At 41.1% G+C, this 23,794-nt stretch overlaps 1 protein-coding gene and 1 non-coding gene across 2 annotated transcripts; one reads left to right on the forward strand and one right to left on the reverse strand.

Annotated features, from left to right (window-relative positions):
- Positions 1 to 2,993: 2,993 nt before the first annotated feature.
- Positions 2,994 to 3,097, reverse strand: LOC112738505 (small nucleolar RNA R71). Its single transcript, XR_003169462.1, has one exon. It is a non-coding gene; the product is annotated as a small nucleolar RNA R71 (small nucleolar RNA).
- Positions 3,098 to 15,857: 12,760 nt separating this feature from the next.
- Positions 15,858 to 17,354, forward strand: LOC112732914 (uncharacterized). Its single transcript, XM_025781734.1, has one exon. The coding sequence runs from the start codon at positions 15,858 to 15,860 to the stop codon at positions 17,352 to 17,354; it is 1,497 nt and encodes a 498-aa protein (XP_025637519.1).
- The last annotated feature ends 6,440 nt before the right edge of the window (positions 17,355 to 23,794 follow it).

The following is a 23,794-nucleotide window of genomic DNA, read 5'->3' on the forward strand; positions in this document are numbered from 1 at the left end:
AGCCTCCGCGATGAACCCGTGCCAGCCATTCACGCCCCGCCTAGACGCCCCCTTCGACGCAGCCCTTGGATCACCCTTCATAAGACACGGATCATCCGACCCGTTTTCGCCCACAATAGAAGGACCTCCATGTACCCGGTCAGCCCGCCTCCCAACCTGCTCCAACCCATTATCCGCCCCACTTCCCATACGCCGTACACAATGGCCTCTCCACCCATTTTCTAATTGGCTTGGTATTGGGCCACGAGACCCCAAGCCCATCTCATACCTCTCCACATTACTCATCATAGCATGGTAACACATAGACTGGCCCCAAAGATAGAGATCACGTGGACTGTCAAACCCGGAATTAATTCCTCCTTCCCCAGTACCACACACCTGAGTAACCGTCCTCTCAGACCCCTCCTCATTATTCTCCACCAAACCCTTAGAATCCGCTCCTCCTTCATCCTTTGTACAGCTAACTGAATTTGGTACATGCTTATCCTGTTTGAATTTCAAATAATCAATGTTAACATCATTTAACAGCACATTGGGAGTTACTATTCTGTCCTTCTCGTCCTCAGCCACCAGTGCACCACCATCAATCAAGTCCGCCGCATGATCCCACTGCACCGCCACCATCATCGGGACATTACCATGGGCGACAGAATTTCCGACCATGGTACTTGATGCGTGAGCATCTTGTCTATATTTTTCTAGTGAATTTGCATCTAAATTGTTGAATTTAATTAAGAATTAATTATATTTTAGCCACTATGGATGCTATTTTGAGTTTTGTACAATACTGTTTATTTTAGGTAGCATTTAGCGGAATTTGATGGAGTTTCTGCAAAGAAAGAGAAGAAGTCAAAGAGATGACCAGCGAATACCGACGCGAACGCATGGCTCACGCAACCGCGCGGAATGGAGGAAATTGCAATGACGCGATCGCGTGCCTGACGCGAACGCGTGGACTGGAATATGCACAAATGACGCGAACACGTGGACGACGCGGACGCGTCACATGCGCCACGTGCAGAAAATGTAGAAAAACGCTGGGGGCGATTTTTGGGCTGTTTTGACCCAGTTCTTAGCCCATAAATCACAGATTAGAAGCTGTAGAATGGACAAATCAAGTGGTCCCACCCATCAGCTGAAGACTTGTTAATTAATTCAAATTTAAATTCAAATCTTATTTTAGGAAAAGATATTATTTTAATTTTAATTTTAGAAATTTGATTTTTAAATTATTAGGATTAGTTATAAAAGGGATCCCAATAGGGTGGTTCCAGAAGAAGATATTCCAAAAATATTATTCCATACAAATTTACATTTCATATTCTATGAGCAACTAATCCTCCATTGTTAAGGTTAGGAGCTCTGTCTATTGTATGGATTGATATTACTATTTTTCTATTTTAATTAATTTTTTGATTTATATTTCAATAATTGTTTTTGTTCTTTATTTTATGAATTTGGGTGGAACGGAAGTATGACCCATGTTCTATTTGAGTTCTTGTAAAACTTGGAAAAGCTCTTTACTTGAACAATAGCTTGAAAACATATTATCCTGAATTTCTAATTGTTTGTATTTAACGGGATACGTGACATATAATCTCTTTATTTTTGGACAATTAGGATTCTTGTGGCATATAAACTGGAATTTAATCATCACCCTCTAATTGGAATCAATTGACCAAGGAATTGGCAGTTGATGAATTTTAGAGGAGACTAAGAAGGTCTAAGGAATTAGGGTCTAGTCACAATTAGTTTGCCATGAATTAAATCTCGCATGATTAAAATAGTTAAAAAGAAAAATCAATCCAAAAAACAGATAATTCTAAAACCTTAACTGTCTTCTCCATATATTATTTCCATCTTAATTACTTGCCCTTCTTTAATATTTTTGCTATTGTTTAATGTCTTTGAACTCCCAATACTATTTTCTGTCTGTCTAACTAATCCTATCAAACGCTATTGTTGCTTAATCCATCAATCCTCATGGGATCGACCCTTACTCACGTAAGGTATTACTTGGTACGACCCGGTGCACTTGCCGGTTAGTAAGTGTGGTTGCAAATACCGCACCAAATTTTTGGCGCCGTTGCCGGGGATTGACTGTGATTAACAACTATTAGTTGTTTGATTTTTTAGATTAGGCGTTTTAATTTTAATTTTATTTAAATATTATTTTATTATTTTTTCAAAAAAAAATTTAATAAATAATACTAATAATTTTTCTTAATTTCTGAAATTAAGTTTGGTGTTACTCAGTTGATTCTATTTTAATTTTTCTGTTTAATTTTTCTTTTAAATTTTCAAAATTTTTATTTATTTTCAATTATTATTTTCGAAATTTTATTTATTTATTTATTTAGTATTTTTATTTTATTATTTTACACAGGTTACCTCACAGGGACTTCTCTGCACTCTGACGTAGAGAGTCCCATTTTTTTCTTATTTTCTGCTTGTGTATGCACAGAAATAGAGACAAAGAACATCTCTTAGACTTTGATCCTGAACCTGAAAGAACTTTCAGGCGACGTTTACAACAAGCAAGACTTTGCAAGGCTGCTGAATCCACTATGGCAAATAATAATGCTAATGCCAATGTGGTAAATCCGAATGGGGATGATCAACAGAGAAGAGTGCTTGGCTCTTATTCTGCCCCTACTGCGGATCTCTATGGAAAAAGTATTGTGGTGCCTCCTATAACTGCAAACAACTTTGAGTTGAAGCCACAATTGGTCACCCTGGTGCAACAAAACTGCCAGTATCATGGACTTCTTCATGAAGATCCAAATCAATTTATTTCTGATTTTCTGCAGATATGTGATACTGTGAAGACAAATGGAGTAAACCCAGAGGTGTACAAACTCATGCTTTTCCCATTTGCTCTGAGGGATAAAGCAAAGCTATGGCTAGATTCCCAACCAAAAGAGAGTTTGAATACTTGGGAAAAGGTTGTTACAGAGTTTCTCACTAAATTTTTCCCACCAAAGAAGCTGACTAAGCTTAGGTTGGAGATTCAGACCTTCAAGCAGAAGGACGGTGAAACTCTTTATGAAGCTTGGGAGAGATACAAGCTACTGACTAGGCAATGCCCTCCTGACATGTTCTCCAAGTGGACCCAACTGGATATCTTTTATGAAGGCTTAGGAGAGATGTCAAAGATGAGCCTAGACACTTCTGCAGGCGGTTCATTGCACAAGAAGAAGACACCAGAGGAGACTATTGAGCTGATTGAATTAGTTGCAAGCAACCAATATTTATACACATCTAACAGGAATCCTGTGAACTCTGAGGCCACTCAGAAGAGAGGCGTGTTGGAAGTAGAAGCTGTTAATGCTCTTCTTGCTCAGAACAAGCTTATGTCTCAACAGATAAATCTACTTACTCAACAGATGGGTGGCATGCAAGTCTCAGCTATCAACATTCAAAATCCACCCCAAGATACCTCCTATGACATGACAGGTAACTTTATGCAAAATGATAATTATGATTATGCTCAACCCTCTTCTGAACAGGTGAATTACATGGGGAGTGGTCCTAGAAATCCCAACAATGATCCATATTCTAAGACATACAATCAGGGGTGGAGGAATCACCCAAATTTTGGGTGGAGAGATCAACCTCAGAGACCTCAGAACTTCAACAATACTTCTCAGGGTGGTTTTCAATAGAACAACCATAATAACCGCCAATTTCAGTCTCAGCAACAACAACCACCTCAGCAGGCAAATTCTAAATCCCAAGAAGATTCTAAATGGAAGATGATGATGAGTTTCATACAAGAAACCAGAGCCTCCATTAGAAACTTGGAGGTGCAAATGGGTCAAATGAGCAAGCAATTACCTGAAAGGTCTTCAAATACATTCCCTGGTGATACAGTGGTGAACCCAAGAGAAGATTGCAAGGCTATTCAATTGAGAAGTGGTAAGGTGGCTGGTTCTGAGACCAAGGTCAATGAAGATCTAGTTGAAAAGGAAGCTCTAGAGGAGAAGAAGGAAGAAGTAGAGCACACCCCTCCTAAGCGGGCAAACAACCCGTTCCCTGACTCTCTTGACACGTATCCTACCTTACCAAAGGCCCCTGAATACAAGCCAAAAATGCCATATCCTCAGAGGTTTCAGAAGGCGTCCAAAGAAAAGTAATTCTCTAAATTTTTAGATGTCTTCAAGAAGCTGCAGATCAACATCCCTTTTGCAGAGGCTCTGGAGCAAATGCCTCTCTATGCTAAATTTATGAAAGAATTGTTGACCCATGGTGGACGAAATTGTGATTACACCTTGATTATGTAAAATTCATTGCTCTTTCTTTCCCTGGTAATGGCGCCAAAAACATGATGCCAATACCATGGTTCACAACTTCGCACAACTAACCAGCAAGTGCACTGGGTCGTCCAAGTAATACCTTACGTGAGTAAGGGTCGAATCCCACGGAGATTGTTGGTATGAAGCAAGCTATGGTCACCTTGTAAATCTCAGTCAGGTGGATATAAAATAGTAATGGGGTTTTCAAAATTAAATAATAAAAGAGGGATAGAAATACTTATGTAAATCATTGGTGAGAATTTCAGATAAGCGCATAGAGATGCTTTCGTTCCTCTGAACCTCTGCTTTCCTGCTGTCTTCATCCAATCAGTCTTACTCCTTTCCATGGCTGGCTTTATGCAAGGGCATCACCGTTGTCAGTGGCTACATCCCCTCCTCTTGTGAAAATGGTCCAAGATGCCCTGTCACGGCACGACTAATCATCTGAGGTTCCCAATCATGCTGGAATAGGATTCACCCTCCTTTTGCGTCTGTCACTACGCCCAGCACTCGCGAGTTTGAAGCTCGTCACAGTCATTCAATCATTGAATCCTACTCGGAATACCACAGACAAGGTTTAGACTTTCCGAATTCTCTTGAATGCTGCCATCATTCTAGCTTACACCACGAAGATTCTGATTAAGAGATCTAAGAGATACTCATTCAATCTAATGTAGAACGGAAGTGGTTGTCAGGCACGCGTTCATAGGGAATGATGATGATTGTCACGTTCATCACATTCAGGTTGAAGTGCGAATGAATATCTTAGAAGCGAAATAAGATGAATTGAATAGGAAAACAGTAGTACTTTGCATTAATCTTTGAGGAACAGCAGAGCTCCACACCTTAATCTATGGAGTGTAGAAACTCTACCGTTGAAAATACATAAGTGAAAGGTCCAGGCATGGCCGAGAGGCAAGCCCCCAAAACGTGATCAATAGTCTCCTAAGATGAACAATGGATTAAAACTGAGACCAAAGATCCTCATACAATAGTAAGAGGTCCTATTTATAATAAACTAGCTACTAGGGTTTACAGAAGTAAGTAATTGATGCATAAATCTACTTCCGGGGTCCACTTGGTGTGTGCTTGGGCTGAGCTTGAATGTTGCACGTGTAGAGGTCCTTCTTGGAGTTGAACGCCAACTTTTGTGCTAGTTTGGGCGTTGAACTCCACTTTGCAGCTTGTTTCTGGCGCTGGACGCCAGAATTGGGCAGAGAGCTGGCGTTGAACACCAGTTTGCGTCGTCTAAAATTGGGCAAAGTATGAACTATTATATATTGCTGGAAAGCCCTGGATGTCTACTTTCCAATGCAATTGGAAGCACACCATTTCGAGTTCTGTATCTCCAAAAAATCCATTTTGAGTGCAGGGAGGTCAGAATCCAACAGCATCAGCAGTCCTTCTTCAACCTTTGAATCTGATTTTTGCTCAAGTCCCTCAATTTCAGCCAAAAAATACCTGAAATCACAGAAAAATACACAAACTCATAGTAAAGTCCAGAAATGTGAATTTAACATAAAAACTAATAAAAACATCCCTAAAAGTAACTAGATCCTACTAAAAACATACTAAAAACAATGCCAAAAAGCGTATAAATTATCCGCTCATCAACCCACAAGAGGAATTGGAAGGAACAAGAAACAGTGGTGCTAACCAAGGAATGCAGTGTTATTATTCAACACACCCTTCCTGAGAAGATGCCAGACCCAGGGAGCTTTGTCATTCCTTGCACCATTGGAGAAGTCGGCATTCAGAGAGCTTTATGTGATTTTGGAGCTAGCATTAACCTCATGCCACTTTCAGTGATAAAAAAGTTTCAAATTGAGGAGGTAAAATCCACTCATATTTCTCTTCAACTTGCTGATCTTTCTATCAAATTACCTGTAGGTGTTGTTGAAGATTTACTTGTGAAAGTAGGACCATTTATCTTCCCTGTTGATTTTGTTATATTAGACATGGAAGAGGAGGTAAAACCCTCTATTATACTTGGTAGACCCTTTTTAGCTACAGGTAGAGCTCTGATTGATGTGCAAAAGGGTGAATTAACCCTGAGGGTCAATGAAGAACAGGTGGTCCTAAATGTTTTTGAAGCCCTCAAACACCCCAATGATTCTGAGGGGTGTATGAAAATAGATGTTATTGAACCACTTGTTCAAGAAGTACTGGAAACTGAAGTACTTGATGATGTTCTAGATCCTATTTCTGAGTGTGAATTAGTTGAAGTTGATGATTCACCACCCCAAAAGGAGCTGATGAACATGCCAATTAAGGAGGAGGAAGCCCCCAAGCTTGAGCTCAAACCCTTACCCCCTTCTCTGAAATATGTGTTCTTGGGTGGAAATGATTCATATCCAGTGATTATTAGCTCTTCTCTGAATCCTAAAGAAGAGGAGGCGCTTATTTCAGTGCTTAGGAGCCATAAAACAGCTCTTGGATGGACCATTAGTGACTTAAAGGGGATTAGTCCAACCAAGTGTATGCACAAGATCCTTCTTGAAGATGATGCTAAACCAATTGTGCAACCACAAAGGAGACTCAATCCAACTATGAAAGAGGTGGTCCAAAAAGAGGTAATGAAATTATGGGAAGCAGGTATTATTTACCCTATTTCTGACAGTCCTTGGGTAAGTCCTGTATAGGTAGTTCCCAAGAAAGGAGGGATGACAGTGATCAAAAATGAAAAGAATGAGCTTATTCCTACAAGAACAGTCACATGATGGAGAATGTGCATAGATTACAGGAGGCTAAATACTGTTACAAGGAATGATCATTTCCCCCTCCCTTTCATTGATCAGATGCTTGAGAGGTTAGCTGGTCATGCTTTTTATTGTTTTTTAGATGGATATTCTGGATATAATCAAATTGCAGTGGACCCTCAAGATCAAGAGAAGACAGCATTCACATGCCCCTTTGGAGTATTTGCCTACAGGAGAATGCCATTTGGACTTTGCAATGTTCCAGCAACTTTTCAGAGGTGTATGCTTTCAATTTTTCTGATATGGTTGAAAAGTTTATTGAGATATTTATGGATATTTTTTTGTTTTTGGTAATTCTTTTGAATCCTGCCTTAAACATTTATCTCTTGTCTTGAAATGGTGTCAAGAATCAAACCTTATTTTAAATTGAGAAAAATGCCATTTTATGGTTACAGAAGGCATTGTTCTTGGACACTGGATTTCAAGTAAGGGAATTGAGGTTGAGAGAAAAAAGGTGGAGGTAATTGAAAAATTACCACCACCAACTAATGTTAAGGCAATTAGGAGTTTCTTGGGTCATGCAGGATTTTATAGAAGATTTATAAAGGATTTTTCTAAAATTTCTAAACCATTGAGCAACCTGTTGGTTGTTGATGTTCCTTTTGTCTTTGATTCTGATTGTCTGCATGCTTTTGAAACTCTGAAGGCAAATCTTACCTCTGCTCCCATTATAGCTTCCCCTGACTGGGATTTACCATTTGAATTAATGTGTGATGCTAGTGATTTTGCTATAGGAGTTGTTTTAGGACAGAGGCATGGTAAGTTTGTACATGTCATTTACTATGCCAGTCGTGTGTTAAATGATGCTCAAAAGAATTACACAACTACAGAAAAAGAATTATTAGCTGTTGTGTATGCTGTTGATAAGTTTAGGTCCTATTTACTTGGTTCTAAGGTTATTGTTTATACTGACCATGCTGCGTTGAAGTACCTTCTAACCAAACAGGATTCTAAACCAAGGTTAATCAGATGGGTGTTGCTCCTTCAGGAGTTTGATATTGAGATAAAAGACAGGAAAGGGTTAGAAAATCAAGTAGCTGACCATCTCTCCAGAATTGAGCCTGAAGCAGGAGTATAACCACCCATAACTGTGAATGAGACGTTTCTAGATGAACAATTGTTCCTCATTCAGCAGGCTCCATAGTTTGCAGACATTGCAAATTATAAGGCCATGAATTTTATCCCAAGGGAGTACAGTAGGCAACAAGTGAAGAAGCTATTGACTGATGCAAAGTACTACATTTGGGAGGAACCATACCTTTTTAAAAGGTGTTCAGATGGAATTATCCGGAGGTGTGTCCCAGATGAAGAAAAACAGCAGATTCTTTGGCACTGTCATGGTTCTGAGTATGGAGGCCACTTTGGTGGTGAAAGGACAGCTACAAAGGTCCTTCAGAGCGGGTTTTACTGGCTGACTCTCTTCAAAGACTCAAGAGCATTTTTAAAGCACTGTGACAGATGTGAAAAAGCCACAAACCTCCCTGCCAACCATGAAATGCCACAGCAGGAAATTCTTGAGGTTGAGTTGTTTGATATGTGGGGTATTGATTTCATGGGACCTTTCCCACCCTCACATTCAAACAACTATATTCTAGTGGCAGTCGACTATGTGTCCAAGTGGGTGGAAGCTGTGGCTTTACCCACCAATGATGCCAAGGTGGTAATGAGCTTTCTTCAGAGATATATCTTCAGCCGGTTTGGTGTCCCAAGGACACTCATTAGTGATGGAGGAAGTCACTTCTGTAACAGACAGCTAGACTCTCTTCTGCATAGATATGGAGTCCGTCATAAAGTGGCAACCCCCAATCACCCTCAAACAAGTGGACAGGTTAAAGTTTCCAACAGGAAACTCAAAAGGATTCTAGAGAAGACCGTCAGTGTTTCAAGAAAGGACTGGTCTAGAAAGCTTGATGATGCTCTCTGGGCATACCGGACAGCATACAAGACCCCAATTGGCATGTCCCCATATCAGTTGGCAAAGCCTGTCACTTGCTAGTTGAGCTGGAGCACAAGGCTTATTGGGCAATTAGGTATCTGAATCTTGATTCAGAAGCTGCAGGAATTAAGCGGATGCTTCAGTTGAATGAGCTTGATGAATTCAGATATTCAGCCTATGAGAATGCCAAGCTCTATAAGGAGAGAACCAAGCTACTGCATGATAAGAAGATTGCCATCAGAATATTTGAGCCAGGACAGAGAGTGCTTTTATATAATTCAAGGCTCAAATTCTTTCCCAGGAAGCTGAAATCCCGGTGGTCAGGACCATTTGTGGTTACCAGAGCTTCACCATATGGTCATGTGGAGATACATGAAGAGAATTCTGACAGAAAATTCACAGTGAATGGCCAGAGGTTGAAGCACTATCTTGGAGGCGAGATTGATCGCCAGAGGTCCACTCATCTGCTGAACTAGCAGAACTGACCGTCAAGCTAGTGACGTTAAAGAAGCGCTTGTCGGGAGGCAACCCGATAATTTCGTATCCTTAGTTATTTTTCGTAGTAGTAGTTTTCTTACTTGTTTGGTTTTTATTAAATTCTTACTATCTTTCTGATCATGCAGCTATTCTATCACAGGAACTGAACACCTCAAGCTATTTCAAAAAAAAAAAAAAAAGAGCGCACACGACACAAACGCGTCGCTGACGCGTCCGCGTCGGATGGGTGTGTGTGAAAAAATAAATTTGACAGAGAGTTGCGAGGGAGTGGCGCTAGAATAGTGCCTTTGGCACAAATTGTTCCACGCGACCGCGTCGATGACGCGTCCGCGTCGGGTGGGAACATTGGCCTCCCACGCGACCGCGTCACTCACGCGGCCGCGTGCCCTGGAATTCGACGTGAAAAGGGTGCACGACCGAAAGTTGTGCTAGAGTGGTGCTGGATTCGCGCTGAACGCCCAATTCTACTCACGCGGACGCATGGCTCACGCATCTGCGTCATATCCTTCTAATGGCCACTCACGCGATCGCATGCCCCACGCGATCGCGTCACCCAAGATTTGGCAAAAAAAATAAAATTTCAAACAGAGAGTTGTGCGAGTGCGAGGCTGCCCTCGCGCCAGTAGCATAAAACGGGTCACGCGACCGCGTGACCGATGCGACCGCGTGACCGACGCGACCGTGTCAATCAGTATAAGCGCAATTTGCGCGACCGCGTGCCCCACGCGGCCGCGTCGCTTGCGCCGCACAGCTTCCCTGATTTGCCAATTATCTTATCTTTTTTTCTCCCAATCCTAATTCTCTCTTGTTATTTTACCTGTATATTCTTCTTTCCTCTCACTATTTATTTTTATTTTTAGTTCTTCTTTGCTTGAGGACAAGCAAACCTTTAAGTTTGGTGTTGACGCTTCGCTTATAGGTTTTCTGTTTATTCCTATGGCACCAAAAGGGAGGCAAATCATCTTCACTGAGGAGCACAACCTGAAGAATAAACGACTGCTAGGATAACTAAGGTGGTTGAGTTCCTTTCATTTTTTATTCCTCCCCTCTTTGTGTATGTTATGTTCTGGTTTTTTGCTATTTTTCTTTGTTTGTTGCATGATCCTTTATTAGTTAGAATCCTAGGACTAGTTTAGTTCTCCCTATTGCTTTAATTCTGAAAAAAAAAATGTCTGATGTATTACTCACTAAGCTTAATTTCAAATAAAAAATACAAGAGTGATATATTGCATGAGAAAGTGGGTCTATATTGAAGAATAGTCTTATTTACTTAAATGTGGTGGTGTTTTCTGTGATTCTGAATGCATGACATGAACAGTGCATATTTTTGATAGTGAAGTTTATGAATGTTAAAATTGTTGGCTCTTGAAAGAATGATGAAAAATAAAAATGTTATTGATAATATGAAAAATCATAAAATTGATTCTTGAAGCAAGAAAAAGCAGTGAAAACACAAAGCTTACGAAAAAAAATTAATAAAATAAAGAAAAAAACAAGAAAAAGAAAAAGCAAGCAGAAAAAGCCAATAACCCTTTAAACTAAAAGGCAAAGGGTAAAAAGGATCCAAGACTTTGAGCATTAATGGATAGGAGGGCCCTAAGGAATAAAATCCTGGCCTAAGCAGCTAAATCAAGCTGTCCCTAACCATGTGTTTGTGGCGTGAAGGTGTCAAGTGAAAAGCTTGAGACTGAGCGGTTAAAGTCGTGATCCAAAGCAAAAAGAGTGTGCTTAAGAACTCTGGGCACCTCTAACTGGGGACTCTAGCAAAGCTGAGTCACAATCTGAAAAGGTTCACTCAGTCATGTGTCTATGGCATTTATGTATCCGGTGGTAATACTGGAAAACAAAATGCTTAGGGTCACAGCCAAGACTCATAAAGTAGCTGTGTTCAAGAATCAACATACTGAACTAGGAGAATCAATAACACTATCTGAATTCTGAGTTCCTATGGATGCCAATCATTCTGAACTTCAAAGGATAAAGTGAGATGTCAAAACTATTCAGGATTGCAGTTGTAAACCCCACTATAAGAACAGACATGAGCTTAATCGAACTCTCATTCTCATGCAAATTCACATCCTAAGCTTATATTAGTATTGGTTGCTTGAGGACAAGCAACAGTTTAAGTTTGGTGCTGTGATGCGTGAGCATCTTGTCTATCTTTTTCTAGTGAATTTGCATCTAAATTGTTGAATTTAATTAAGAATTAATTATATTTTAGCCACTATGGATGCTATTTTGAGTTTTGTACAATACTGTTTATTTTAGGTAGCATTTGGCGGAATTTGATTGAGTTTCTGCAAAGAAAGTGAAGAAGTCAAGGAGATGACCAGCGAATATCGATGCGGACGCATGGCTCACGCAACCGCACGGAATGGAGGAAATCGCAATGACGCGATCGCGTGCCTAACGCGAACGCGTGGACTGGAATCTGCACAAATGACGCGAACACGTGGACAACGCGGACGCGTCACATGCGCCACGTGCAGAAAATGTAGAAAAACGCTGGGGGCGATTTCTGGGCTGTTTTGACCCAGTTCTTAGCCCAGAAATCACATATTAGAAGCTGTAGAATGGACAAATCAAGTGGTCCCACCCTTCAGCTGAAGACTTGTTAATTAATTCGAATTTAAATTCAAATCTTATTTTAGGAAAAGATATTATTTTAATTTTAATTTTAGAAATTTGATTTTTAAATTATTAGGATTAGTTATAAAAGGGATCCCAATAGGGTGGTTCCAGAAGAAGATATTCCAAAAACATTATTCCATACAAATTTACATTTCATATTCTATGAGCAACTAATTCTCCATTGTTAAGGTTATGAGCTCTGTCTATTGTATGGATTAATATTACTATTTTTCTATTTTAATTAATGTTTTAATTTATATTTCAATAATTGTTTTCGTTCTTTATTTTATGAATTTGGGTGGAACGGAAGTATGACCCATGTTCTATTTGAGTTCTTGTAAAACTTGGAAAAGCTCTTTACTTGAACAATAACTTGAAAACATATTATCCTGAATTTCTAATTGTTTGTATTTAACGGGATACGTGACATATAATCTCTTTATTTTTGGACAATTAGGATTCTTGTGGCATATAAATTGGAATTTAATCATCACCCTCTAATTGGAATCAATTGACCAAGGAATTGGCAGTTGATGAATTTTAGAGGAGACTAGGAAGGTCTAAGGAATTAGGGTCTAGTCACAATTAGTTTGCCATGAATTAAATCTCGCATGATTAAAATAGTTAATAAGAAAAGTCAATCCAGAAAATAGATAACTCTAAAACCTTAACTGTCTTCTCCATATATTATTCCCATCTTAATTACTTGCCCTTCTTTAATATTTTTGCTATTGTTTAATGTCTTTGAACTCCCAACACTATTTTCTGTCTGTCTAACTAATCCTATCAAACACTATTGTTGCTTAATCCATCAATCCTCGTGGGATCGACCCTTACTCACGTAAGGTATTACTTGGTACGACCCGGTGCACTTGCCGGTTAGTAAGTGTGGTTGCAAATACCGCACCAGTACTCCCCTCTCCCCACACTGTCCTTCCCATAAGCAGCAGAACCCACCTCCTTCACAAAAACTCCATATACGTTATTCTCAACAGAGATTTGAACCCACTCTCGAATTATGTCAAACACCCCTGTCTCAACTTGGATCCTTCCAGGTTTAAACGCCGCACCTCCCTCTGTTGGTAAATCACACTGAAGCACCTCACCCCATTGTCGGCCTATTGTTGTAACCGTCTCCGGCGACCAGACATGTAACGGGATCCCGTAGCACTTCAACCACACTATTCGAGTGTCACAACGGTCTGCCTTCTCCCAACGCCAGACCCTATGGAAGAATTGTAACAACGTATTCAGGTTGAAAGCAAACGCATCGTCAGCATGTTGCACAGTATCAAAGTTAGCAACACTTTTGACGCTCCAATCTCCTTGACGTCCACAATGTGCGGCATATTTGTACACAGCGTTTTCCTCAACGATTTTGGGTCCACCGGTTTCAAAGTTCTCCCCACCAAGCTCCTCTTCAACCATTTCATATTTGCTTCGACGATGGCAACCTCAACTCTTTTCGTCTCTCCACTACCCGGATTGCTTGCCGGTTGATCACTCACTAGCCTTTTCTCTACTACTAAGTCGGTATCAACCTCTTTCCTCCTATGAGATTTCTCTGGCCCTCTTTCTTGCTTATGTCTCAGGTCCACATTCCCCGCTCGTTCCCTCTTCGGTCCTTACCTTCGAAACCTGGCTTCTCCGACAGTGATCACCCTCCCCCGAAGTCTCCACTGGTTCATCTCACCAATAGCTTTTAGCGCACCGCCTTTCGTCGTGTATCGGACAAAGACAAAGAGATAGATCCTTCTATTCTTCCGTTTTCTGCATAGATAGATGTCGTTTATAATTTTATTTATTTTTAATGTATATTTATATTTTAATATATATTTTATACTGATGACTAACTTTAATAACTTATTTTAGTGTACATATAACATTATTCAATATTATAACTATGCAATTCTCAATTATATAAACAAAACCGATTATCTGTCAACAATGATAATATTAAAAAAAGATTAAAGAAAACAAAGAGATAAAGACAAAGATTTAAAAGAAACAAAAATAGAGATTCGAGCGAGACTCTTTCGTGGTTCTACAATTAATGGTTAACAACTTAACATTTTGTTACGGCATGTTTATAGAGAATCCAAGACAAAAGATGCACTTTGATTGTGTACTAAAAATATAAACCTTTTTTGTACATAATTATTTTTATAATGACCTACAAACATGGTCAAAAAATAGTTAAGTTCCTCCTAAAGGTATTGGGCTAAAAGGATGGAACCCAAAATAACACCTTGAGGAGTTGAATTTCTCTTCAGTGGGAACTATATTGGTGGAAGTGGATTGGTTGGATTTGGAGTGTAAAGGTGTCATCTAGTTGAAAGAAAACCAAACTAGATGTCCCTTCACTAATGTCACATGTCAGGAGCTTTAGTTTAACGTGTGGGAATCAACTTCCTACCCTTTTCAGTTGACAAGACTTGAGGTGATCCCAAATACCTAAAGATATTTTGGAAAGAGCAGTAAACCAAATGTCAGACTAAAACCATTAGCCAAGGGGTGTCCTCTTCATCATGGTTTTACGCTATAAAAAGGACCTCAAGCCACCTCTGTAAATCATCTTTTTACTTCACTTTTCATCCTTCATCCTTCACTCTCACTCTTCACTTTCACCTTGATCATCTTCTTCTTCATAGACCCTGAAACCCTTTTCATCCTTTACTTTCACCTTCACCTTCATCCTCTTCTGAGAGCTTCTCTTCTTTGTAAACCATTCCTGTCCACTTTAAACAAAGCTCATTCATCCTCTTGTGACATTAGTGGAGGTCTCAACACTTGTTCTCCACCTCTCTTCCTCACTATTAGTTCTTGTATTGTTTATTTGCCATTAACAGAAGTGTCTTCCTCACAAGTTTACTTACCCCTAATCTCTTACCTTAACTATTATTTTTTCACTTAATCTATTTTTCACGAAACTCACCCGAATCATCTGGCGACTCCACTGGGGAGGAACACTTCGACGTGATGGCTGAATCTAGCAATACTCATCCTGGGCAGAATCGACCACCTAAGCGACGCTCAATAACTCCTCGGGATCTCAACCTCAGTTTGGGATCACCTCAAGACGAGGACGGGCACAACCAAGAAGAGGAACACATGGAGCAGCAGAATCTGGGTGCAGGAGGAGAAGGAGCTCATGCCCATGCAAATTTCTTCACACCCCATGCTGGAGGTACCACTGGCATGCACACTCATGTAACCATTCCTGCTCATGTGTACAACTATATGATAGACAACCAAATAAAGATGCAAGCTTTGATCACAGAAATGATGGCTAGAGATCAAACGAGGTATAGAACCCCCTCACCGCCTCCATTCGCGAACCAGGAGAATATGGAGGAAGACGAGAACACCCCAGTCACTCGTAGGGAGTTGACACGTATTCTAAAGGGCAAAGGAGAAGCAAGTGAGCCCACTTGGGAGATAAGTCCACCATTTGGGCATCATATCTTGGCGAAACCATACCCTAAGGGGTACCAACCACCTACCTTTCGTAAATTTGATGGTACTGGAAGTGCCAAAGAACACATCCTGTCATTCTTGGATGATCTCGGGGTGTTCAGGAACCACCAGGAGCTCAAGATCAAGGAGTTCTCAAAATCACTGACAGGAAGGGCATTCACGTGGTATTGCAAGTTGAAAGTCAGTAGCATCAACACCTAGGAGCAATTAGTAACGGAGTTCTACAACAAGTTCCTGGAAGAGGAACCCTCCATGCACATCATGGATCTGGGGAGAGTGAAACAGAGACAAGGAGAAGGATTGGTAGCGTCCGTCAAGAGGTACAGAGATCAAGCTTTACTTTGTATAGACACTCTCCCAGAGCCACAATTGGTGTACGGATGTATTAGAAATGTGGAAGATGGATCCCAAATTTATCTTTCTATGAGCAACATAAACACTTTCTCTGATCTCTTAAAGAGAGCATCTGACATAACAGAGGCAATGAAGCGCAATGGAAGGAGATATAAAGAAGTTTCTCCTCTGGAAGTGTGTGCCGCTGATGGCAGGGGCAGAAGGAGTTCCTATTCTAAGGGTGTTAAGAAAAGCAGTCCTCCACCCCCACTACCTCTCTCCAAAGCTCAGGCCATGGTTGTCGTAAATGGATGGTTTGAGGATGGAACATTAAACCCCAGAACAGATAGAGAGCCACCAACATCTGAAGACTTGAGAGATCCAAGATATTGCATGGTGCACCGCAATAAGGGCCATGGGTTAACCGATTGTTATGTGGTGAGGACGATGTTTCATAGGCAAGTGAAGGAAGGGAAGATACTCCTAAATGGGGAACAAAACCAAGAAGGAGTAAAAAGCACTCCTTTTCCTCAACATGATGTTGGAATGATAGGCATTGAAGGAGAGGTAATGCTGACAGAGATCGTAGATGAAGCAGAAGAGATGGTTACCATGGAGGAGCCCTTGGATGAAGACACCTTGACAAGAGGTCTTTTGAAGTCTCGAGGTTGTAGAATCATGTTCAACCAACTTGGCTTGGAATCCCACATTCAGAAAGAGGTGGCCAGAGCTCTAATAGGAGTCATTCAGAAGCATGAAAAAGGTTTTAGGGGCATCAACGCTCAACTCACAAGATTAGCAAAGGCCCATGCAAATGCCCTAGTGTTTCGGGACCCTGACTCATTTAATGGGGAGTTCTACCATAATAAACTATTGTATAGGGAAGCAGTGGTAGAAGGCATGAAGGTCAGAAGGGCCTTGGTGGATGCTGGATCAGGGATAAATATCATACCCACTCATATATTTCTAGAAATGGGAGGTTCTGCTGATCAGATAAGGCCTACTCAAGTCGGGCTCAATGCTTTTAATGGAGTGGGTGTGAAATCTAGAGGGTGTGTTAATGCTGTCTTGGAGGTTGGCCCCATAAAGACCAATAATAAGTTTCATGTGGTGGATGGAAGCTCTAGCTATCACATCCTACTGGGACGTCCATGGATTCATTTACATCGGTGTGTTCCTTCAAGTTGGCATCAATGCATAAAGTCTAGCTGGAGAGGGAAGGATATTAGCATCTCAGCCACTGTAACACCCTTTGATGCGGGAGAAGCACATTTAGTGGATGCGAGTTTCTATGAAGAGCTTGCGTTACCAGGGATCAACAAAATAAGGCCTGTGCAGGAATGCACCATTGGAACACCCAGACAAAAAGCAGTACGGAAGGACACCCTGAGGGAGGAAGCACCAAAAGAAAACACCAAAAAATGAGCAACAGCAATCGAAGACCTAGGGCTTTGTAAGGAAATTCTCCCAGGTGGAGGATATTGGTGGTGTATCCTATAGGAACTCGGGGGTCCAGCGAAGTAAAATTACCAGAACTCCCCTGGCCCCGACATCCTAAGTATACAAGAAAAAGAACATCTGCAAAGCAGCATATAAAATGCCCCTTTCCAACTCCAAGATGAAGCAAAGCAAAAGAAGGAAGAGTTGGAAGAGATTAATTTAGGGACTGAAGAACACCCGAGGCCTTTGTTCGTGTGTAAAACTCTAGGGGAGAAGGAGAAAAGGGATTTGATAGCATTATTAACAGAGTTCAGAGATGTGTTCGCTTGGAACTATGATGAAATGCCGGGGTTAGATCCAAACCTGGTAACCCACAATTTAGCCGTGAGGAAAGGAGCAACTCCTGTCAAGCAAGCTCCTAGAAAATTCTCCAATGAAATAGAAGCTCAAGCAAAGAAAGAAATCGAAAAGTTACTCGCAGCCAAGTTTGTCAAACCAATACAACACCCCTCTTGGTTAGCCAACATAGTGCCAGTGAAAAAGAAGAATGGGCAGATCCGGTGTTGCGTGGATTTTAGAGATCTAAACAGAGCTTGTCCTAAGGATGATTTTCCTCTGCCAGATGTCGATAGAATGGTAGATGCTACAGCCGGATTTGAGAGGTTCTCCTTCATGGATGGATTTAGCGGGTACAACCAAATTAGAATGGCTCTGGGAGATGAAGAAAAGACAGCATTTCGAACACCCGTAGGTAATTTTTACTATACTGTCATGCCTTTTGGCCTAAAGAATGCTAGAGCAACCTACCAAAGAGCCATGACTGCTATATTCCATGACATAATGCATGACTTTGTAGAAGACTATGTAGACAATTTGGTTGTCAAGTCAACATTCGAGAAGCAACACACAGAACACCTCAGAGCTGTGTTCACTAGATGCAGAAAGTATAGACTCAAGATGAACCCCATGAAATGTGCCTTCGAGGTGTCATCTGGAAAGTTCTTGGGATTCAGAGTCCACAAAGGAGGCATTTCAGCTGACGAGGATAAGATTAAAGTTGTCCAAGACATGGAACCTCCGAAAGACATCAAGGGACTTCAGAAGTTTATAGGCAAGCTGGGGTACATTCGAAGGTTCATACCAGCATTAGGGGAGCTCTTAGGACCCCTAAGACCTTTGTTGAAAGAGAAGAACACCTTTATGTGGGGACAACATCACCAAGCTGTGATGGACAAGATCAAGAACGTTCTCATGTCCACTCACACCATGACTTCCCCTCAGCCTAGTGCACCATTGAAGGTATACTTAGCGGTAGGAGAAGAAGCAGTTAGTGGGTTAATTGCACAAGAAGGTGAAGGCAAAGAGAAACCCATTGCTTATGTTAGCAGAGCCATAAAAAGGCCGGAACAAAGATACTATTCACCAGAGAAACATTGTCTTGCTCTGGTGTACATCTCACAAAGATACCGACACTACTTTCAAGAACACCAAGTAGAAGTCGTATCGAAAAATGAAGGTATCAGATTTTTAATTGAAAAGCCAATGTTGACTGGAAGAATGAGTCGTTGGGCACTCCTAATAAGCGAATATGATGTAAAATTGGTGACACCTACCACCATTAAGACCCAAGCTTTGGCTGACCTCTTGTCGATCTGTCCTGAAAAAGCAACGATTGAAGAGTTGCCAGATCAGATTCCAGGAACAATAGAGACTGTTTATGCTTGCAATGAAGAGGAAACATGGACCCTCATGTTTGATGGAACACCCTCGAATCCTCAAGGAGGGGCAGGAGTCGTCCTTACAGACTCCCATGGAAGAAATCTGTCCTTCATGTTTCGATTGGATTTCTCTTGCACCAACAATGAGGCAGAGTATGAAGCGCTAATGCTCGGTCTAAAGATGGCTCAAGAAGTTGGTATCAAGAAACTCCATGTCAAAGGAGACTCCAACCTAATAATACAACAAATCCTAGGAGGATATGGCACGAAGGAAAGAAGTCTGGCCTTATGCAGAGAGCAAGTGTGGCGCATGATGAAGGTATTTGATAAGATCTCATTTGAGCATGTACCCCGAACAGAAAACAAGCATGCGGATGCTTTAGCAACATTGGGGAGTAGAGTCACTATTCAAAATGGACAACATGCTTTGGAACACCGGATAGCTGAAAGTCCAGCCAGAGAAGAAGGGAAGTCTGTGGAAGAAAAAACCAATGATTGGTGAACGCCTATACATGAACAGCTCAGAACGCTCAAGATCACCAAAGAAACAAGAGGATTTTGCCTCCTCAATGGGCAAATGTTCAAAAAAAGCAATGATGGACTCCTCATGAAATGTGTAGGAGAAGAAGAAGGGAAAGAAAAAGCAGAACAACTGCATGGAGCCACTTGCAGAGAAGAAGGCCCCGGTTTGTACCGAAGGCTCCAGAGGTGGGGTATTTATTGGCCGAAAATGAAGTTTCATTGTGATGAATTACAGGCTTCCTGCAAGGCTTGTCAAGAAACAAAAGAAAGCATACAAATATGTAATGTTCACAATTGGCAACAACCCATCGTAGAGTACCTCGATGCTGGAGTTTTGCCTTCAGAGAAAATAGAAGCTGGGAGATTGAAGAAGAGATCAGAACGTTACTTCTTGCAAAAAGGTGAGTTGTTCAAAAAGAGTTTTACCGGAGAGATGCTAAAATACGTTCGAGATGAAGAAAAAGATAAAGTCTTGGAAGAAGTCCATCAAGGAGTATGTGGGAGACACCAAGGAGGAAGGGCCTTATGGTATGAACTAATCAGGATTGGCTATTACTGGCCAAAAATGAAGGAAGATGCAATCAACTGGGCCAAAAGGTGTGTACAATGTCAAAAGCATGCAAACTTGATACATGCGCCAAGCGTGCAGAAGAACAGCCTCAAAACACCATACCCATTCCATACATGGGCGGTAGATTTTGTGGGACCAATCAACCCCCCATCAATGGGAAAGAAATGGATTCTAGTTGCAACAGAAAGCTTCACCAAGTGGGTGGAGGCTGTCGCTGTCAGGGAAGCAAATGCTGAAGCAGTAGTGAGATTTATCAAAGAAAATATAATATGCAGGTTCGGGCTGCCAAGTGTTCTAGTGTCCGATAATGGAACCCACTTTGTTAACCAAAGAGTGTGGGGTGTTCTTGAACAATACCAAATCAAACATCACAAGTCTTCCCCCTACTACCCGCAAGGCAATGGCCAGGCAGAGGCTACTAATAAGAGCCTTTTGAAAATATTCACAAAGATGGTGACCGATGCTCATAAAGATTGGAGTGAATACCTACCACTTGCTCTTTGGGCTTACAGAACAACCAGACATGGAACAACCGGAGTAACGCCTTTCTCGTTGGTTTATGGGGTTGAAGCTGTACTGCCAACAGAGATTGAAGTACCCACCGCCAGGATGTTGTTAGACGAGGCAAGGGATCGTGAAGCTGAGTTGCAAGAATTGGAAGAAAAAAGAGAAGTTGTGGGATGCAAGATGGAAGAATACCACCGGAGACTAGCATTAGCTTACGACAAGCATGTTCAGCCCAGGGTGTTCCTAGAGGGTGATCTGGTGCTAAAATCAGTAGACGCAGTAATGAGGAAGATGTCTTTGCCAAAATGGGCTCCCAAATGGGAGGGTCCTTACATTGTTTCTGAAGTACACCCCAACGGACACTGTATCCTGTTAGACCCAGATCATGGAACAACCACTGGTCCCATCAATTTCAAGTATGTCAAGAAATACTATGCCTAATTTCAGCTTTAGTAATTCAAATTTCAATTTCAAAAGGCTTCTTTATCAAGAGCCAATGTTTATGTTATATTATTCTGCAAGCATCCTGCAATACATGAGAAAACTGCTTTAGCAATCATACACTCAAAAAATGCGAGTGATGCATCTTAAGAAATTTTCAGTACAAAATAGTTCCAAAAAAGTGAAGTGTCCCACCCTCCAAGCTCCTAAAAAGAGTCGAGCATAAATAGGGCAAGAAAGTTATGGGTACCTTCCTTTTCTTTGCCTAAAAAAAAAAGAGGCAGAAAAAAATAGCAGTAGATAATCCTGCTCATCTTAAAATTATACCCTCCCCCTGCAAAAAAAAAAGTGTGTATCCAAAATAAAATGATCACATAAGCAGGTAAAGCCCCTGGAAGAGTATGCATATTATAAAAAAAAATGAGGGGAAACATAACACCCAAAAAGAGGTGTACAATGAAAGTCATAGAAGCAGTAGGACAAAAATATACTTTGTCAAAGTATTACATATTTTACAAAAATAAGTGCTGAAACTATCACACCCACAAAATATCACTGTAAGAAATCGCAGAAGAAGCAGCCTCCTTATGCTTGGCCAATTGCTCTCGCTCCATGCTGACGCTGGCTAACCTAGCCTTCATGGTGTTCATTTCAGATGTAAGATTGTTAACCTTTTCTTGAAGAGCAGAAACATCAGAAGAGAGAACGTGATGCTCTTTAGACAACAATTCTTCTCTAGCAAGATCAGAGATCCCAAGTGGAGGCTCCAATTTTGCAGAAAGATTTTCAAGCCAACGACCACTAAATTTAAATAACTTAAGGTTATTTAGATGATTTGCTACCATATCCCGATGAGCACCCCACAAGTCCGCAAGGGAGTGTGAAGTAAAGAAATCCCATGCATCCAGAAAAGCTTGGTACCCAAGCTTCTTGAAAAGGCAGTTCAGGTCATTTGGAAGCAAGAAGAAAGGAGTCCGAGATGCAATTTCCGATAACAAGTTCTTCGCATCGCCATTGAAATGCTCAAACTCATCACAGACAGAAACTAAAAAGCAAAACAACCTTTTTTCATCAAGAACTTATAAAGTGCTGGCACGCCTGACAAATGAAAAGAAATACAATGGAACACACCAGAAGAAGCACTAGCTAAAGGTTCCTTTGTGATATCAGAAATGCTCGAAGATTAAAAGGTGGACTCAGAAATAGCATGAGAAGCTGAAGATACAAACATACACACAAACAGCATGAACAAAATCATGTACCCCCTTTAAAAAATAAAAAAAAAGAAAGGCAGAAAAAAAAACAGTTGTACCTGCGCCAGGAAATACCGTTCGGATGGGAGTAACAACACGTCTAGTAGGGTCCCCTTGGCAGGTAACACCCGGCTCAATGTCAACATTGCTCTTAGAACTTGCTATTGCTCGTGGGTCATCTCGCACAACTTCTTGGGTAGTACCCTTGTCAGGGATGTCGCCAACAACAAATGAATTAGGAGAGTCCCCACTGACCCTTTCTTGAGAGCTCTCATCGCCTACATTTACCGGATCAGAGGGTGCATTTGGAATTGTTTTCATTTTACCCAAAAGACGATGGGACCTACGCTTCACAACACTTCTAGATAAGCTAACCACAGCTTTACCAGGAGACTGTGATGACTCAACAAAGCAAGCAGCAGCAGAAGAACCTTTAGCTTTTGCCATCGAAGAAGGAGAAATCCCTGAGCCAGTGGAAATTGGTGAAGGCGTAGCATCAACAGAAGGCCTAGGTGGTCTTTCAAGAGATCTCTTTGCAACCTTAACATTTGAACTCTCCACTTTACTGCGCTTGACCACTTCAGCAGTAACAACTGAATCATCAGGTTTTCTTTTTGAAGAGGGTGGATGTCTATAACACCTAGCATTCAAGTCTACAAAATACCAGCACAAAAGATACAACAGTCAAATACACAAAGAGGAGAGAGAGATGAAAAAGAAATGAAGAAACAAAAAACAAGAATCAGCAAAGAGCAAATATTACTTGTAATGATCGAAGGAGAAAGGTTACCAGTCATGAAATATGCATCCTTGATCAAAACTCGGACAAATGATCTGACATCAGGGACGGAGGTACCCTCATATTGCCTGATATGCTCCTTCATACGCATAAGGTAATCCACATACTCCTTTGTAACTCCTCCATCCCTGTCGAGAGGAACAACCAAGAAAGGATTGTACTTCGGGAGTTCTTCTTGAAACAGAACATTTTTCATTAAATTTTTCGATGAAAAAAAAAATATGCTCCACGTTTTTTCGATCCTGGTCCCACCCTAGTTGGCGACTTACCCTATCAGGACGGTAGATCACTGGACAGATCAAAGCTCCACAGTGAAAATCCCTATCCATAACAATCAAACCAGGAAGAGGGGTAGGAGAAGTACACAAAAGCCAAAAGTCATAAACCCCATCCTGGCCGGTAGAAATATTATTGCGGTCATGCTCAAGACAAGCAGAATATATACGATGAATAGCCAATGCATCGGGCTGGTAAGAGGTTACGTACGGGCGAAAACAAAATTTTCCTCCAAGTCAATAACATCCTCCAAAGATTTCGAAGGATGAGCTGAACCCCAAACCCAAGCACGAGGACTTGCCTTCTTATCTGGAAGAATTGTAAGGGGCTTACGGGTG

This window comes from Arachis hypogaea, chromosome 13 (genome assembly GCF_003086295.3).
Source record: "Arachis hypogaea cultivar Tifrunner chromosome 13, arahy.Tifrunner.gnm2.J5K5, whole genome shotgun sequence".
In the NCBI taxonomy this organism is placed as follows: Eukaryota; Viridiplantae; Streptophyta; class Magnoliopsida; order Fabales; family Fabaceae; genus Arachis; species Arachis hypogaea.